This window comes from Schistocerca nitens, chromosome 9 (genome assembly GCF_023898315.1).
Source record: "Schistocerca nitens isolate TAMUIC-IGC-003100 chromosome 9, iqSchNite1.1, whole genome shotgun sequence".
Taxonomy (NCBI): domain Eukaryota; kingdom Metazoa; phylum Arthropoda; class Insecta; order Orthoptera; family Acrididae; genus Schistocerca; species Schistocerca nitens.
In genome coordinates this window covers 206,016,582-206,036,453 of record NC_064622.1, presented here as the reverse complement: position 1 = coordinate 206,036,453, position 19,872 = coordinate 206,016,582, and the positions used below count along the sequence as shown (strand labels likewise).

The following is a 19,872-nucleotide window of genomic DNA, read 5'->3' as shown; positions in this document are numbered from 1 at the left end:
AAGGGACATATGCCGCAAAGACTATCGTAATGGGATTAAGAACAGAGCCCGTTGTTTCAGTTGTGTTTAAAGTTTTGTGCGGGTGTCGCTGCGAAACCGAATCGGGAGAGAGGAGACATAGGTAAATATTACTGTTAAACTGTTCTGTGTTTGTGTTCTAGAGGTGGCGGTTTTGCTCTACTGGGGCCATTTACAACTTGACATAGCGCTAAGCAGCAAATGCTTTGCTCCCTGGCGACAGCCCATTCATCTGAATGAACAAATCTTCAGTTATCAATAACGTTTTAAATAAATTCTGTTGCTTCAGCTGGTCCAACGTAATCTGTGCTTTATTGTATTGGAGCCACAAAATACATAACTGCACACATTTCAATATTGATATAAATTCAATAACCTTTCACGTTCGGTGATAAATTGATTCATTGTTCACTACGATTGTTACCGACCTGATACAGATACGTTTATTTCGCCGTGGTACTTTACCAGCGATGTCTATAATCAGCGAAGACATTTCTTCTACTGTTAACTGAACTCTGCAAAAGATCACCCGTTACCGATATAACTGTCATTTTACTTATAATTCATCAAACGGCTGTACATTCATTCGAAAATAAACAACTTAAATTCATCTCCACTTAAACCCATAAACAGTGTCAAGAGCGCTCCATTCAGCAGTCGTGAACTAATCATTGGGTGAGTCTAAACCTCTTGTTGCGTTTCTTAATGTTTTCGTAAATTAAATAAGCAAACACTGTCTGCCTTCTTCTGTCTCAAAGAGCATACTGGGTGGTTCCTAACCTATTACTGCTGCGCGATCATCGCTACGATGCCGCTGTGTGTGTGGACCAAAAACATTTGCTGACGCCACGAACTCGCTGCGAGCACGGGCTGCTGCTATTATCTGGTGTGCATTGAGCCTAAGAGGTTCTGATGGTGGTGCATAACGAACTAAAATACACTTCAATTAAGTATTTAAAGCATTAAACTGGAACCTCGGAACAATAATGGTAACTCGTTACCCTTGCCATTGTCGTGATGCAGCAGCATTGCCACTCAAGTTTTAGAAATTTTCACATCTCTCTGATTTTTCATTTATTTTCACAATAGATAGCGTATAAAGCGAAAATATCATACTGTTATTGTTTTTTAGGTTTCAAACTGGAGCAAGACACAAAAATAAGCACACATGTCGAATACAGGAACGCTGCCCTCGACTGTTTCATCCTCCATCCATTTAGTTGAGACGTTAATTAGTCCCTGGCAGTTGACAAGTTATTTGCACATGTAAAGGCACTCTGTACGTACCTAAGGATTTACCTTACTGCAAGTTCTTTCTAGTGAATAAGCAAACGTGAGAAAGCTCCGAACATAAAGTTGAATCGAGCGCGTTATGCCGCCAAAGTTCTTTAACCCACTGCAAAGAGTGCCGTTTTCAGGTAGTCAATTTTTTCATTCACTTGTAAAATGCATGGTAAAATGCCATTCTATTGATTGTCTTTGTCTGTTGCGTATGTACATTGCATTTTTATTTTATTGTAGCAAGGTTTTGTCCATATTTTTGTACTTTATTTACATTTGTAAAAAAATAGTTACCGTTAGAGAGGTTACATTCCAGCCATCAGCTGTCAGCAGTCTGAACTGTAAATCAGGGTGTGTTCTCTTCTGTATAATAACAAACAATAATTTTAGCAGTTTATGTTGCTGATCATCCAACGACATAGTTGAATGTGTGTTTTAATCGTGCAACGTAAACAAAATAACTCGTTAACGTGTTTCGTGTGTGCGTCGTTATTACGTCATGGCAGTGACAGTAAACAGTGCTAACAAGAATGTTTCGAAATACATTAAATAGTGATTGATGTAAGTTTTCATATGACGATTGCTCTTATGTAATAAAAAATAGTAGCCAACTATTGAGGCTTGTCGTAAATCAGTTCGTTAGGCAATGCGTCGCATAAAAAGTAAAAGCAGGTTAAAGACCTGTTGTTACCGTCAGCAGTAGATAATATGCCTCTTAAATATCGTGACACTTAATCGTAGAAACAGATGTAGCTGAGTAGAAATTGTGCATCCCACCATCAGCACCTTCAGGATGCTATTTAGTTTACACCGGGAACAGACAATGTAGCAGCCAAGTTGCATTTTAAGCGTTTTGGACTTTAGCTTTATAATGTAAATGACATTTTTTGTCTTTGTGAGCACTTTGTGTGTAAATGATGACAGTAATGATCCCAGTGATTCAAATCTGATGATGGCATATAGGCCACCTCGTGAACTTAGAGGCAGAATTGAAAATATCAGAAAAAAATTTGAAGGTGGAACTGAAATTTCTCTGCCTCCGGTGAAACCTCCTAGTCGGCCTGATATCTGCGCCAAGAAACAGCAGAAAACTGCTGGGAAAGAAGCAATTTCAAATCTGCACATAAAAGACGGCGCATCGCGTGAGGGGGTTGCGTCTCCTCAAGCTGGTGGGAAAAATAGAGAGAAGTGGGATCAGAGTAATTCGTCCACGAAATCACACATCAGACGAACGCCAGCTTTTCGTTGTGACAAGAATATAGTAGCAAAAGACTTCTCAGGTGGCAGTGGTAAGGTAGACAATGCTTTATTCAATACAAAAGTTAAAATATTCGAAGCAGAGCAGAAAGAAAACTTAAATACAAACAAATCAAAGGAAATATCAGTTCACACTAGAAATACATGTTTTAACCCACCAAGAAATACTTTTCGTAGTAGGGCTAATGCTGTACAATGTGTCATTAAAACAATAGCAGAACTGGAGAACAAAAAGAATGGAGACGTCCTACACCCAACTTCTAATGGTAGGGATCCAGTGACGCAGAGTTCATCACATGCTGTTAAAAATCAGCAGAGAGATAAAAAAAGTGGGACTGTGTCTGTAGCAGAGCTTAAAAGACATGACCTTGATGACAGCATAAAGCAGCAAAAGGTAAACAGATACACACCAAAGCCCAAGCCAAAATCAATTGATATACAGTCAAATTGTAATTTACAGGGTATCAGTAACACTAAGAATACTATTGAGCCTCTATTTAGCCAATATGAATGTGATGAAGTTACAAAGCAGGTTGGTGATACTGCAAGCGAGAGTAGCTGCAAAAAAGTGGAAGAGAATACTGTTAATAACAAATGTTTTAAAGGTGGTGTCCACAAAAGAAATGCGTCAGACTTGAGCAATAATTGTGCACTTGAATTAACTGACAGTTTGAGAGTCGCCTTGAAATCACCACTTCCCCAAGGCCCTCCTCCAAAGAAGCCACCAAGAACTTTTGCTCATTCTCCAGCAACAAAAAGTAAAGTTCAGGAGAAAGTCATTCAGTTTAGTGCAACGAAGGAAAACAATACATCTCGACCAGTCCCAAGCAAGCCACAGCGTTCTAGGACTGAGCCCCTTCTGATGCTGAAGAAATTAGAAGATGCCCTTATAACACACCAGCAGAAAGGTATTGCTGTAATTACCCCACGTGTGCCATCAGCCAATAGTACAGATCAGGATGGAGGGACCTCAGGTAGCAGAGCATCTGTCGCCCAATCACCAGCTGTCGTCCAGCCGCCACCAGTTGTGGCAGAGACTTCATCTGTGCTAAGCAACTGTCTTAGTTCCCTAAATTGTGCAACAAACACCAATCTCTTGTACTGTCAGACTCACTTCTATGAGAAACCAGCTGAAAGACTGAGCAAATTCTTTGTTGATGTTGCTACAAACCGAAGAAAATTGGACAGTGAACATGGGCTATATGGTACAATTCAGAAGTCATACAGTGAGGAGCATATTTATGCAGAACCATTTTCATGTAGTGAAGATCAGACCAGGAATGTTCAACAGGTTCAGATGGACAAATGTGCAACCCTTGGAAGGAAGCAGGCAAAACCAGTTAAAACCTTATCAGCTTCTGCAGAACATCTGAATTCTAGTGACTCCCCAGCTTCCCATGACACTCTACATTACATGGTAAGAACTTCAGTGTAAACATTAGTTTCATAAGCTGAATGTGGAATCATAGTATTTCATCTTTGAAGGCCTTAAGAGGACCAAACATAGCCTGTGGTTAGGTATCAATTGCTTGTTGAATAGTGCCAGATGTGGTGTTTCTTTGTTGTATTTTGCATGGCAAAGTTTAGTGATTCCTTATTTAACAGAAGCATGCCATGTGTGTCTTCATGCTTTTTCTCTTGATCTATGTAGTGTAATATTGTGCACTGATTATATTGACAGTGCTTCATTGGTTCACAGACATTGGCTTGAATAACGTTGTGGAAGCTGCACAATATTTCAATGGGACAGCTGCTTGTCATCTTCAGGTGCTTACTGACTGAAGTGCCTGAAGATGATGTGAAGCTTCCACAACATTATCCGACTTGACTCCTGTGAACCAATAAAGTAGTTATTACACAAGGAAAGTCTCAGATAGCATATTAACAGTGTTAAAAGTAAGTCTGTCCACTTAACCTTGATACTACTTTGATTTAATGAAGAAGAAAAAAATTGCATGGTTACTAAATGGTGTTTTTTTTTCTTTTTATCCATTTCTATAAAAATTTCGTATGACAACACACTTGCAACAATAGTTCATTTTTTTTATATTTTTTAGTGTTTATGTGGTACAATCATTGTCCACATTGGTACTTTCTCTTTGTTGGGCCTCTTTTTCAAAAAAGAAATATGAGGTTTTTGAGTTACGTTGAAGTGGAAATTTTGTTTATTGCCCCCAAACTAGTTACAGTGCAAATTTTGTTGTCACTGGTTTTTTATCCTGAAGATTTTATGTGCCTTTAGAACATGTCACTAAAACTAGTTTGAAGATAACATGTTTGCACCAAGGAGAACATACAAATCCCAGATTTTTTTCTGTAGTAGAGAACTTATATGGTTTCTATAAATGAATCTGATGCAGTTTGATGAGTGTGCCCACAGCTCACATGTAGCTATTTAATTGCATAGTTTCATGGTTCGCACTAGTGAATATTCTTCAGAATATTCCTTGCAGCATGTTCTTCAGAATATTCCTTGCAGCTTGTAGGTAATTGCTACGCCTTCAGTGAATAATGTAAATATGTAAAAAAATGATTTATATACACTTTCATGTCCCACCGATGACATCTTAAATTACGATCAGTGATGCAGAGTGAGTCAAGGCATACTTTAAAAAAAAAGTGAAGCAACTGTTTGGACTTCATAAGTTTTTTGCTGCTATAAAGAAAGTTGCTGTTTCACCAGTACATAGTTGCTGATAATGTCTTATTGATTTTTGTAAGATACTAGTTTTGGATAAAGAGGAATATTTTATACAGGTCCTCAGCAATAACCAGTGACGTAGGAAACATGTGACAAACACCATAAACAACATTGTGTCTATAACTTGATATCAGTGGCAATTTTTTCAAACAACATACAGTACAGATGAGTCTGTCATCACAACAAGGTTTTCTTACTTTCACATTTGTTGACTTCACCAGCTTACAACCGAAATGTTACCATCCAACCCAGTCCAGATCTTGGGCTATGCTGCAGATGAGTCTGTCACCACCATCTTTCTTTTCCTCACATTGAATGGCTTCCCCAATTAGCAAAAAAACTGTGAACCTATACACCAAAAGGTGATGTCAGTGTAGCCATTAACATTGCCAGTGGTCAAAAGCCATATGGAATATTTGTCTTGACCCCTAGTATTTAGTATAAAATGGTAAGTATGTATGTTTTTAACTGTCATTTGAATTTATGGGGATTCTCAGTTTCCAGCTTTATGCATGATTGGGGCTTCTAGAAGACCTGTTGATCCAAAGTACAGACTCTAACTTTGAATACTCTATAGGCCCTAAAGAAACAAAGTCTGCACGGGGATAATTTTTACGTCTTTTATTTGGTTTGTGTAAATCAAAATTCAGTAGAAATAGTTTTGTTTATAATTTTAAAAAATCAACTAGAATCATGATGGGTATGAGAATACCAAAATCTTTGAGTTCTCTACAGAATGTGTGGTTGAGTACTTTATCTGGTATCAGTAGGTTCAATTGACCCATACTCTTTATTATCTGCCTCCATAGTCAAGCTCACTGAAGTAGGCCTCTGAAGTTGCACTTGCTTCAGAGCTATCTAGTTCTAATTCTGGTGGCTAAGCCTCTATCCCCTCCGTTTATATTAGATTATCTTATACTCCTGTTCATCTCTTCATTAAATGTTAATTTTATTCTTGTCAACATTGCTCATGAGTTTTGTTCTTCTGTGAAGCAGACACATTATTTTATCCCCTTTGCAGAAATTTTTTGAAATTTTTGCATTTAAGATTAATTGATCCCAAAAGGCCGGAGCTGCTGGAGTTGGCAGTCATTTGTGCATGAAGTACGCTTGCGTGTGTGATTGAATGTTGTGTATTTCTCTTTTTCCGATGAAGGCTGTGACCAAAAGCTTTTGTGTTTTTTTTTAATTGTGCTTGTCTACAACTTAGTTTGTTATCCTTACGGTAAGTAGTAATCTATCTTTTCCTACATTGTAGGTAGTTAATGTAGCATACCCAAGCTTCATTTTTTTGTTCAGTGAAATTTCGTTGACAAGATGAGATCATTTTTAATCCCTGCTTGTGGTATCAAGTAATCAAATGTTTACAGAGCAGAAACCCTGGTACTTTAGCCATTGAATGGTATCATTTTTGCGTTGAGTTTGGAACTCTACTACACCACCCAGTGCCTGCAAAGTACATTTTTAAAATAAACAGTTCATTCCAATAGAGTGTTTTTTTTACAGCCGTGGAAAGAATGGGTTCAGTTCTTTATGTCATCATGCTATTTTATGACATCAAAGCCTTACTTAAATATGTTGCATATTAAATATTGTGCGGTGTTCTTTATAAGTGCAAACATAATGTTGTCGAACATTACATACATGTTTAATAAACAGTTACTTGCATTCTGGGCACTACATGACAGCAGTGATATTACTGCTGTGTGACTGCAGCTGTTAATTCCAATGAGGCACACCTGTTCATTAGTGGTATGAATCTATAATGTTAAGAAGTGTGTGTTGTAATATTTTGTTTAGTGGATGCTAGCTAGATACTGTGCGTTTAGGTAAATTAGTCTTCTGTTGCTTTGCTTTCTTTCTTCTTATTGTTATTAGTAAAAATGTAAAATCAGTATTTCAAATTTCATCTATATTTTCATTTTGAAATTGTGTTGAATGGATCCGCATGAACATAAAACAACCACAGGTCAATGCTTCATCTGATGCTCAGGCATAAGAAATTTACTTCAAAGCCACTTCTGCTTAATATTCATGTTTTATTTAATTGTGTCTGTAAATGAAAATGCAAGACAAGAAAAGACGTAATAACTGTAATTAAATTGCCCTATGTGCAGCGGAACATATTCCATCAGTAATGTAGGCATCAAAACTCTTCTATCAACTTCATTGTATTACATAACATTAATGAAGAGGTGATGTTGCTTTGTTACAGTGTTCAGCTCTTATCCCATGTACTTGCTGATAGTTCTTTAGCTCAGCTTGTTCTCAGTTTCTCATTTGTTACTCTCATGCTCTCACAAGTTCAATTTTGACCATTACCTTTTTAAATTTAACTGCAACTGTGATAACCTGCAGTTATTATTTTTGCAGCATCATATTTTTTGTGTGCATGTGTTTAGAGGTGGGGTGTATAGGATATATCACTTCTCACCTTGGAGCGAGCATGGAGCAATGGTAAGCAACACTTTGATTGTGAGTGAGGGTTTTATTTTATTGACATTTATCTGACAATTATAAATCACATGCTTTCATAAATCTTACAGTTATTGTACCTACACCCCTACATGAAATCTGTCAGCCCTGTAATTTTTTTGTATTCTGTTGTGGGATGGTGGCTACCAAACCATTGTATTATGGAAGAGGGCAATTAGCAGTTCCGGAAAAGCAAAACTAAGAGCATTGTGCAAAAACAAGCTGTGACACAGACGTGAAATTATCTTAGAATTGTGGTAGAACTTTCCCTCTTTTTTGATTTACGGATTCTAAACATTTGTGAGCAAGTACTGCATATATAAATGTCCTGACATTGTCCATACACACAATGATTCATATTACAAACAGACAATTTTTCATTTTTTGTCATGAATGTTGCCAGCAGACATACACTGTGTTTATTTTTTATATATTTGTTTAAGTTTTGTTTGGTCTGAAACTTGTGTCAGTGTTACATTATGGAATATTGTAGGTTAAATAGAACTTAATAAAAGAAAGCAAAACAGAAAATTAAAAAAAAAAATTTGAACACCAGAATGAAAATAACAACAGCTACTACTACTACTACTACTACTACTACTACTACTACAATAATAACAGTACTACAAGAATTTACTTCCTGTTACAAATCTTGAAGTGATGGGCAAGGAAAGGATAACGTGTGCCTCTTAGTAGGAGCTATCCTGGCGTTTGCTGGGACACTTTTTCTTACTTACAATATGGTGTATTACTTACAGTTGTTATAAATATTCAGGCAAATGTGAGGTAATCATACTGAACAATATTGTTTACTGTTTGGTTTCATTGGATTACATCCCAATAATACAATTACATGGATCATAATTATTCCCTCAGTGATTAGGTATTTGCCTGGAGAGAAACAAATCAACTTGGTGTAGAACACCAGTAGTTTGCCATTAATAGCTTTGGAGTTCTTGTGAAAACTTATTGAAAAGTATATGGCAGAATGCCACGCAATTTTTTGTACAGTTGTTACATATGTGAGCCTTTTTCCAACACGTACATATCATTCCTCTCTTTTGGATTCAGTTAATAAATGCTACTCTTACTGTTAAACAAGTTCATGACATTGTCAACAAATGCCATAAATGTACTGTGTTATCAATTGAAGAATTCCCAGCTTATTGAAAACATGTTTATATAAGTTTCATAAGTTAATGCTTCTTATAATGAACCACTTTTTGGCTAAAAAACATTCTGCTTTGCTGGGATTAGTGGCACAAAAATATTATCAAATGTGACAGAAAGTTGAAGTATATCAAATAAACATGTTTAATTGTATTGCTGCTGTCATGGACAATATTCAAATAGTAAAGAAAGGTTGGTTAGATACTTATTTACATTTTCACTGGATCATTATTATGTTCCCCTACAGGATTTGCTGTCGCAGTGCAATATAAATATGTATGTCACAGAAAAGCTTACTATAAACCCAATATCCGAGCATTATTGTGTGCCACCATTGTGAAGAGTTTAATGACAATGTGAACATAATTGTGTGTAAGAAAGAGCATTTACTGAATTTTGTTGTGATGAAGAATCAACCAATAAATGCTTCTCTCCAAAACCTGGTTTTCTGCAGTATGCAGCTCCTGAATTAGGCGAAATCTATTACAGTTTTGTGTATTTGAGACAAAATAGCTTTAGAATTTTTATATTTGTTTGCATATCCATCTTCCACAGCAACTGTTGAAATTAGTTATTATTGATTTTTCTGTCTTAAGCTTACTGCAATTTAACTAAAAAGAATTTTACACCAGGCATGATTCCCTTTTATTTATGCAAATAAGAGGCAGAAACACCGTAAGTGACTTGCACTCCAACTTTATAAACAGAACCCTGTTTTTTATCTGAAACAACCAAAAGTTCAAACATATTCATCCAGTTTGCAGAATAATCACAGAAGATGCTTTATAAATAAAAGGGAAATGTGCTGGTCTAAAATTCTCTTTAATTAAGTTGCAGCAAGCTGAAGATGGAGAAACCAATAATAACAGCTTTAGAATTACCTGCTACTGTTGAAAGCAAGTCATTAAAATACACTGTGTGATCAAAAGTACCCGGACACCCCCAAAAACATACATTTTTCATATTAGGTGCATTGTGCTGCTACGTTCTGCCAGGATCTCTACATCAGTGACCTCAGTAGTCATTAGACATCGCAAGAGAACAGAATGGGGCGCTCTGCGGACCTCACGGACATCGAACGTGGACAGGTGATTGGGTGTCACTTGTGTCATATGTCTGTACGCGAGATTTCCAGTATTCTAAACATCCCTATATCCACTGTTACTGATGTGACAGTGAAGTGAAAACAGGAAGTGGACACGTGCAGCACAAAAGCATGCAGGCCGACATCGTCTGTTGATTGACAGAGATCACCGACAGTTGAAGAGGGTTGTAATGTGTAATAGGCAGACATCTATCCAGACCATCACACAGGAATTCCAAACTGCAGCAGGATCCACTTCACGTCCTATGACAGTTAGGCATGAAGTGAGAAAACCTGGATTTCATGATCGAGCGGCTGCCCGTAAGCCACACATCATACCGGTAAATGGCAAATGATGCCTTGCTTGGTGTAAGGAGTGTAAATTGGATGATTGAACAGTGGAATAAAGTTGTGTGGAAAGACGACTCATGCTACATAATGTGGCGATCCGACGGCAGGGTATGAGTATGGTGGATACCCGGTGAACGTCATCTGAGAGTGTCTGTAGTGCCAACAGTAAAATTCTGAAGCGCTGGTGTTATGGTGCGCTCGTGTTTTGCATGGAGGGGGCTCGTGCCCATTGTTGTTGTGTGTGGAATTATCACAGCAAAGACCTACATTGATGTTTCAAGCACCTTCTTGCTTCCCACTGTTGAAGAGCAATTCGGAGATGGCAAATGCATCTTTCAACACGATCAAGCAATTGTGAATAATGTACGGTCTGTGGCGGAGTGGTTACACGACAGTATCATCACTGTAATGGACTGGCAAGCATAGAGTCCTGACCTGAATTCTATACACATTTGTAATGTTTTGGAACGCTGACTTCGTGCCAGGCCTCACCGACCAATATTGACAGCTCTCCACAGTGCAGCACTCTGTGCAGAATGGGCTGCCATTCCCCAAGAAACCTTCCAGCACCTGATTGAACGTATGCCAGGTAGAGTGGAAGCTGTCATCAAGGCTAAGGGTGGGCCAAAACCATATTGAATTCCAGCACTATCGATGGAGGGTGCTACGAACTTGTAAATCATTTTCAGCCACGTGTCCGGATACTTTTGATCACATAGTGTATATCAGTAAAGGAAGAGGCTGTAGTATACATAACATTAAATTTTAAAAAAAATTCTAGTTAGAGGTGAGAAGAAATAAAATAATCCCATAACCAGTTGCTTTCATGCTTGTTGTTGAAATAGTGCCTTGATTAATCGAAAAATGAAAAGTTACGGAATGTATTTTTACACTTATGCGTGTTCCTCAGTAAATGTTAGGATTCGTCTCTGTCAGAACATACAATTTTATTTACATTCTTTTGTTTATTTACGAAGCTTTGTGATTGGTATTGGTGTATTTTTTAACTCTTATTTGTTGCTTTATTTGATTTGCTGTAACGAGAGGTGGGCCAGTTTCTGATATATGGGATTCAGATTCATGGTAAGGGGCTCAAATATCTGTTTGACAATCCAGAATAAGGGTTTCTATTATTTTCTTAACCAGTGAAAGCTAGCATGGTTCCTTCAAAAAGGACATAATCTGTTTTCGGTGCTAGCTTTGCCAGTCCAAGCTTGTGGTGTACATCTAATTGTTTCAGTCAACAAAGGAAAATTAGTGAGGAAAATATGTGTAAATGCAAATTTATAGAGAGTGATGGGGGAAATGTGACAAAATTTTAAAAATCCTGACTGGTGGGGTGTGAGCAAGAAAATGGTGATAGAGGGTCAAGTAAAGGTTGCATTTTTAAGTTTTTTTGATTGTGTTGAAAACTGTAGCTTCTAGTAAAAGTTTCCCAATAGAAAATTAAACTACATTAAATTTCCTACAAAAAAAAAGACCCATTTGTTTTTTTCTAGGAGTAACTGTTTTCACATTGCAGAGGATGGAAAAATCACAAATTACTGAACAGTGTTTTAATGGTTTAAAAGTAATGTACATTATTAGATGACATGGGTTAAGAACAAATATTAAATGTTTATACTACGTCTAAGTGCAGTAGAACCTTATAAAGGATAAATTGCATTCTGGGTGTCTACCAGGGTGGAGAAGTGGGTTTGGAAGATTGGTCACCAGATTGTACTCATGGAGTTCTCTCCTTCATAGGTCTGCAAAAATGAAGAGAGCACAGGTAATTCCCTTTTTTCTCTACATCACAAAAAGCATCTACACATTTATACTAACTCTTCCACAGCTTCCCTTACAAATCACTGGTTGACCAGTGTGCAGACATGCCCACAGGTGTTTATGATATATGCAGTACATACATGAATTAGTATTAATACTAATGCAACAAATGCATATGGACAGAATCTATGTAAATCTCTGCACACTGTTCTGCAATGCCAGACAGAAATTTATCTTAGTCATCCCTTACAGCAACTGTAATGTTTTTCTGGAAAAGGCAACTTTTTCACCATGAGTGTGGCTTGTTTTTTAGTTTACAGACTATACCTCCCCAGCATTTTGTGTCCACTTCTCTCAGGCAATTAGACAAAATAACTTCAATAAGCTAGTGAGAGTTAGTTTCATATGACAGTGTGATTATGTATTTGTAGTTGTTAAATGAACTATTGTGTAAGAAAGCTCAACAGCTGGAGCTGTAATCTGTCTACACACTGAAGAGCTTGCCCCAAGTGTAATATGCTGTTAATATATACTCGACAACGCTAATTTCATTGTCTCCGCTATCAACGACTGGAATATTTCTCACAGCTTGGAGTGCATGACCCGATCCTCAGCTCTGCCAAAATCTGAAGAGGCGCAGAGGCTTAAGTTGGCTTCCTGTGTAACAGAAGTAGGTTACTTGGGTGTTGTGCTACTTCAGATATTTCATCAAGTCAGTTAATGCATTACAGCAGATAACTATTCTAGATTAAAACATGATAAGTCGTATTCCATCAGACTTATTGATACCCACCTTTCAAGACAGTCTGTGGATGTGTAGTATGTGGTTTCCCTCAGTGCAGCACACACTACAGCTATTCCTGAGTGGAAGAGGTTTGGCTCATTCCACGTCAAATCATCCAGAAATTTTAGGAAGTGACATCCATCATCACACAAATCCTTGAAATTTTTGGTAGTGGAAGTTTACAAAGATATATTCACATTTTCAAAATGTAAATGTTGCAGGTCAATTACTTTTTTACTTATGATAAAAAGAAGTTGTATAAATTCAGGCTTTCATAGATAATTTAAAAATGCAATAGTTCCTACAGTTTTTGCAGTGGAAGGTTTTTTTTTTTTTTTTAAAAAAAAAGAGTAGGTTTTTGTTTTTATAGTCATTGCTTCTTGCAGTGAGTATCCATCATCTACATCTCAGAAAAAAATTGCAAATGATTTCTTTTAAAGAAAATTCATGCATGGACAGTATAATTTTTTTAAGGTGTTGCCCCCTCATAGATACCTTTGAAAAATTTACTATAGTATTATACATATTCCGTTATGTCACACAAAAGAATCAGTTTGTAGAAATAATGGGAAGTTTGCGAACAATGTTATTGTAAAAGAAATATTGGAATCAGTAGCTGGAGCTCTGAAAACTAAAATTTCACATACATATCAATGAAAACATCAAGAACTTGAACACCATAATATCCTAATTCTGGCATTACAAGAAACTCATTATACTGATGAAAATTCATTTGAAATGGGCAATTACAAAATTTATAAAGAAAAACCAGCAGAGTATATCTTTGGAAAATGCCCTCTATTAGGTACAGCCTTTATTGTTAGAAGAAATATAATGGAGTCCATAACAAACTTCAGTTCTACATCCAATAGGCTCTCAACACTGAGGATCAAATGTAAAAACAAAATGTATACGCTAGTGAATGCTCATGCTCCAACAAATATTGAAAATAAGAAACATCTGAACATAGTACAGATTTTCTGGGAAGAACTAGAAGACACGATTCAGAAGATTCCAAATGAAGACGTAATCATTCTGCTCAGGGATTTTAATGTACAGGTCAGCAAGGAGAAGAAATATAAAATCATCATTGGCGAATATCCAACACATAAGAGGACAAACAACGGAATAAGACTTGTGGAACTCTGCCAAATCTTCAACCTCAAAATTATGACTATACACATCAAGAAACATCCCAAGAAGATGAAGACTTGGAAAGCACTAAATCGACTCCTTGGAGAGTTCCAAATTGACCACATAGCCATTTCTAGAAGAGAATTTACTACAATTCAAAATATTAAGGTACAGAAAGGAGCCAAAATAGATATGGATCATTATCTTATTAAGTCTAAAATTAAATTCATCCCAAATTCAGGAGGAAATTATAATAAACCTATGAGGAAGCATTTTGAAACCAGGAATATTGAGGCAGATATTCAAAATTATTTCAAATCAAAATTGCAAGGTGAGACATGGGATGAAATGAAATCTCAAACAATGAAAGCTGCAGAAGAATCTCTTCCAACCAAAACTAAACACGAGAATATCTATCTGATGGAATTAAAAGTGTAATGAAGCTTTGGAAAACAGACAAAAGCTATGGCAAAAATTTAAATTGAATCCAACACAAAACGACCTGGAAAAGTTCAGAAAAGGTAGAAAAATAGTTCCTACACTATCAGAAACAAAAAGAGACTGTATGAAAGACTATCCCTTCAACAAATACAGGTGTAGTTCACTCAAAACAAATCCAGAGACTATTAACAATATTTCAAAAGACACCTGAAAGGTTACGAACCACCCAGTTTATATTTTTGTCATAAAACAGGGAAATTAGGTACAAATGACCAAGAAAACTGCAACATTTTATCAGACGATTTCGAAGGCCTTCTCAACTGTAAAACGCCTCCAGAGAAACTGGAATTCAAAAGTCCAGAAGAAGTCCTTGCAGAATCATATCTACCAACTCTAAATGAGGTCAGGCACGCTATAAAATCCCTCAAGAACAACAAATCTTCTGGTGAAGGTGGAATCACAGCTGAACTTTTGAAACTAGGTGGGGAAAAAGTAGCACTACACCTCAGTACAATTATTAAGGAAATTTGGAGAACCGAGAAGATCCCAGAAGATTGGAAGACGGCACTTATACATCCACTTCACAAAAAGGGTGACAGATCAGATGTGAACAATTACAAGGGGATTTCCCTTCTATCCATTCCATGCAAGGTCCTTTCCAAGATATTACTAAATAGGATTGAACCAGTTCTCGATGCATAGATAGGAGATTACCAAGGTGGATTTAGAAAAGGGAGGAGCTGTTCGGAGCAACTAATTAACCTTAAAAACATAATTAAAACACGTGCTGGTCAACCACATGTTACATCGTTTCTTGGTATTAGAAAAGCATATGACTCCATAGAAAGAGAAAGCCTCATTAGGACTCTGGAGGAATTTGGAATTGACAGAAAAACTAGAGAGATGTAAAGCAAACACTGACAGATACCAAGTCCAAAGTAAAATTTTGAGTCAAGATTTCTGAACCTTTTAAAATCGAAACCGGTCTGAGACAAGGGTATGGACTCTCCCCAGTTCTGTTCAGCATCACTTTGGAAAAGATTATGAGTGAGACATTGGAGGAATACACACAAAAAAAAGTAAGGGGAATTTCTTTTGGAGGATCAGTTAAAGGCCTTACGATACATGCGCTAGCTTTTACAGTTGATATTGCTCTCCTATCCACAAATACAGCAGATGCAATTAAACAAATAGAAATCTTAGCAATGCATGCAGATAAATTTGATTTACAGACATCACAGGGGGGGGGGGGGGGGGGGAACTAAATTCATGTCTAACAAATATAAGGAAATCAAAGAATTGCACACATTTATTGGATTTATGGAAAGGGTCATACACTTTAAATATTTGGGAGAAACAATAACAGATACTGGCATAGAAAAAGAAGCTATCAAACTTCAAGTAGCTAAACTTGGGAGGACACACATTTTAACACAGAAGCTGTACAACAAAAAATGACTGTCTCGAAATGTGAAGTCATTATACTACAATACAGGGACGAGAACAGAAGTTGCATATGCAGCAGAAACACTCTCCTTCAAGAACAAAGGACTAACAGATGAGCTTGAGAAGTAGGAAAGAGTAATTCTGAGGAGGATTCTTAATGGACACAAAAAAATTGGTAAAGATGACCAATTTATTAAACCAATCACAACGGAAATGAAAAAGAGAAGGCTGATGTTCTTTGGTCATCTGGTGCGAATGGATGATGGCAGATTAACGAAGAAAATCTTCAGTATAATTCAACAGAGGAAACACCCAACTCTTGGTTGTAAGCAATAAAGAAAGACCTCGGCGAACTTGGACTTACAGAAATGGAAGCAACGAGTAGGGACAAGTACAGTAAGGCAATAAATGAATTCGAGGTTTTTTAGGAGGCTCCAAAACTGAAGACCAACAGGAAAGTAACAGCTGAACATCTGGCAAAAATCGCAGCAGGCAGAAGAGCAGACCCAGAGAAGAGAAACAAAAAAGTGAACATGAAATAGAATTTGTAATGCAGTCTTTAGTTGGCTAAATAATCAAGTTGAGCTGGCTGCTCATGCAAGCACTATCTCTGATAGTGATTTAACAGAACTGGAAGAAAAGGCAAAACATCATGATGAATTTGTGGAAAAAACCAGTCAGAAAATTGAATATGCAAATAATTGTGAAAAAATTCAGTTACTTACTCTTGTGCCGTCAACTTGAACGCGGCAGAAAGTCAGTTCCAAATTTGAGGTTTCTGCAATTTGGTATGACAAGCAAGAGCTCTTGTTAATTTAGAAGGGCATTTTATCAGTGGCTGAGCAGAGAAGTGGAAAGACATTGCAACATGATACTGTGCACAAAGTAAAGAGTTTTTATTTGGATGACAAAAACACAAGAATAACGCCTGGGAAAAAAGACAAAGTGAGCACCAGCAAAAATACGTATGAACAAAAGTGTCTGGTTTTCAGTAATTTAACTGAACTGTATTCTCTCATAAAAAAAGTATCCTGAAGACAAACTAGGATTCTCAAAATTTGCTTCTCTTCGACCAAAACAGTGTGTACTTGCAGGATCGTCAGGAACACATACCGTAGGTGTGTGCATTTACCACTAAAATGTTAAATTGCTTCTAAATTCCATTTCTGTTAAAGAAACGTACCAAGACCTAATTAAAATAAGAACATTTTATATAAATAACCAAGCCTGTATGCTTTGTCTGTGTGAAAAATGCGCCACCAGTTCATTGCTTCAAACCATCCTAGAAAATGAAATAAAAGAGAATGATCCTAATGAGATGATTCAGTGCAGTCAGTGGGTATCAACTGATAGAATTACTTTAAGTGTTCAAATCACTTCTCTATCAGAATTCTGTGACACACTAATTAAGACAATTGAAAAACTTACTCCACATTCTTTTGTTTCTCAATCACAATCTGATTATCTGAAAATGAAGTAGGAAACACTTCATGAAGGGTCAGTGTTAATTTTAATGGATTTCAGTGAAAATCTCAATTTTGTTGTTCAAGATGAAGTACAGGAGTACCATTGGAACAATGGCAGCTGCACTCTTCACACTGTCCATATATATTACAAAAAGGACAAATAGTTGCATGCAAAAAGTATTTGTATTGTTTCTGATGATCTAGAACATGATGTTGCCTTGGTGTACCAGACTCAGAAGACTGTATTGAATCTTTTTAACCATGAATTTCCAGAAATTCATCTTGCGTATGTTGAATATTTCACTGGTGGTTGTGATGCAGAATATAAAAATTGTAATAATTTCAAAAATATCCGCTACCATGAACACAACTTCAATGTGAAGTGCAGCTGGTCCTTTTTTTGCTGCCAGCCATGGCAAATCTCCCTGTGATGGTATTGGTGTCACTATTAAAAGGCTTGTCACAAAAACAAGTTTGCAAAGATTTTATAAAGATCAAAGACATACAGCTTCACAGGTATTTGAATTCTGTCACGAGAACTTGCAAGGCATTTCGGTTCTCTTTGTTTCAAAAGATGAAATGCTACAAGTCAGATGTTATCTTTCTCAGCACTTCATAAGTGCAAAAACAATTTCTGGAACACGATTTGTGCATCACATTGTACCAAGATTGGAGCAAAAAGGCTGAGCTGTGATATGGATTTTAGTATCGTGCATGATTTCTCAGATGCACTTCTGCCACTAATGCCAGAATTCACTGAGCAGCCCAACGGCATGTGCATGTGACTCTTCTTGGTATTTGGGAATTGTTGAGAAGGTGAATTGTGAAGAAGGAGATGTTACAGTAAGGTTCATGCATCCTCATGGAACCTCCTTGTCCTATTGGCCTTATAATGATGTTTGTGATGTTTCTTTCTCTCATATTCTGTGTGAAGTTGATATCACCACAGCAACAGGCCGTACTTATTCTCTGAACAAAGAGTCCTCAAAGTTGGTGGAAGAAAGTGGTTCTCATACAAAAAAATATTATCTTAGCATCAGAGTGTGTTGTCACATGTGTAGTTCCAAATCAACTTGAATGCAAATTGTAGCACCAGCATTTTGTGCAGTGTTGATAATATTGGTTTTTGACAAAATGCTATGTAGGCCTATTTTTATGTTGGGTTAATTTGGTTATGCCAGAGGTAAGAAAGTGTTCATATGTCATGTAATGTACAAGTTGCCCTATATTTTATAATGTGTAATTTTGTTTCATCTATTGCAATTTTTGTTCAATTTGGATATTGTTGTGTGTACTTATGTTGTTAATGTCTCTTGGGTAGTAATTGTATTTCTCTCCAGGATTTAACATGTTAGAATCGTCCAATTAATTTTTTTTTGTAAATTAATGGCACTAATGCCACTTTTTTGTTTAAAAACTGCAGCCAATTTTCAAATTTTTACAGTTTGCTTTGAAGTAACACATTGCATCAAACTTTCAGCAATTGCCACCAACAGAATGTATATAAAGCAATAAAAATTGGCAAAAGTTCATGATATTAGATATAAAAGCAGTACACAAAATCTCAGTTCACAACTAGATAATTGGTGTCATGGCCTAGATGACTTGACATGGAATGACCCATTTGTGCAGTCTACCAGTAACTCATTTAATGGTGAGGGAAACACAGTAACTTTCTGGTCATTCATTGATTCACCACCAAGCGACAATAACACATTTTAACGGCTTAACAACATGGTGTCAATGATAGACAGCAGCATGTTGCCATTCATCAGTCCAACACTACATAGGATACTGACAACATCACACTTACAAGTTACGCAAATGTCAGCCACTGTTTATTTTACATAAAAGCTCACTTAACAGCAACAAGTAATTACTTACTTAACAAACTGAAGAAAAAAAATGTGAGTGCAGTGATGTTCTTTTGTTTACTTACATAAGAGAAGTGGACAAGAAATGTTAGTTAAATACAGGGTGCACATAAAGTCCGGGTACACTTTCAGTTGTTTATTCCACAAGAACCAAACATTGTACAGATATCATACATATGTCATTTTGAAGAGAAACCCTGAAAGTTTTTTTTTCTCCCCATGCATTACCACCACAGCGTAGTTTGGTAATTTGCCAATAGTCAGCACTAGTCACAAACATGCCTAGTTCAGGTGCGAGCTTTCTGTGTGTTGGAGTTCGACAAAAACAAGTGTGCTACAGCTGTCCAACGAATGTTTAGAACCAAGTACGGTAAGAAACCACCAACAAGGGAGGGGCCATTTACCACTGGCACAACAAATTCGTTACAACGGGTTGCTTGTGCCTGGCAAAGAGAAGCAGATGTACCAGTGTGACTGAAGTGAATGTGGAGCACGTACGAAAGACATTCATGCATAAGGAGTCCAAATACATCGAATGTTTGTACAAAATGCAATATATATGACATCTGTACAGTGTTTAGTTCTTGTGCAGTAAATAATTGGAAGTGTTCCCGGACTTAACG

General features: G+C 36.8%; 1 protein-coding gene across 2 annotated transcripts in view; it reads left to right on the top strand.

The window, feature by feature from the left end:
* The first annotated feature begins 1,775 nt into the window (after positions 1-1,775).
* Positions 1,776-19,872, top strand: part of LOC126203234 (uncharacterized) — a 171,646-nt gene continuing 153,549 nt past the window's right edge. For both annotated transcript variants that reach the window (XM_049937480.1, XM_049937481.1), the window contains exon 1: positions 1,776-3,973. In XM_049937480.1, the coding sequence (XP_049793437.1) occupies positions 2,177-3,973 (1,797 nt within the window). In that variant the 5' untranslated portion in view covers positions 1,776-2,176. The remainder of the gene's footprint in view (positions 3,974-19,872) is intronic.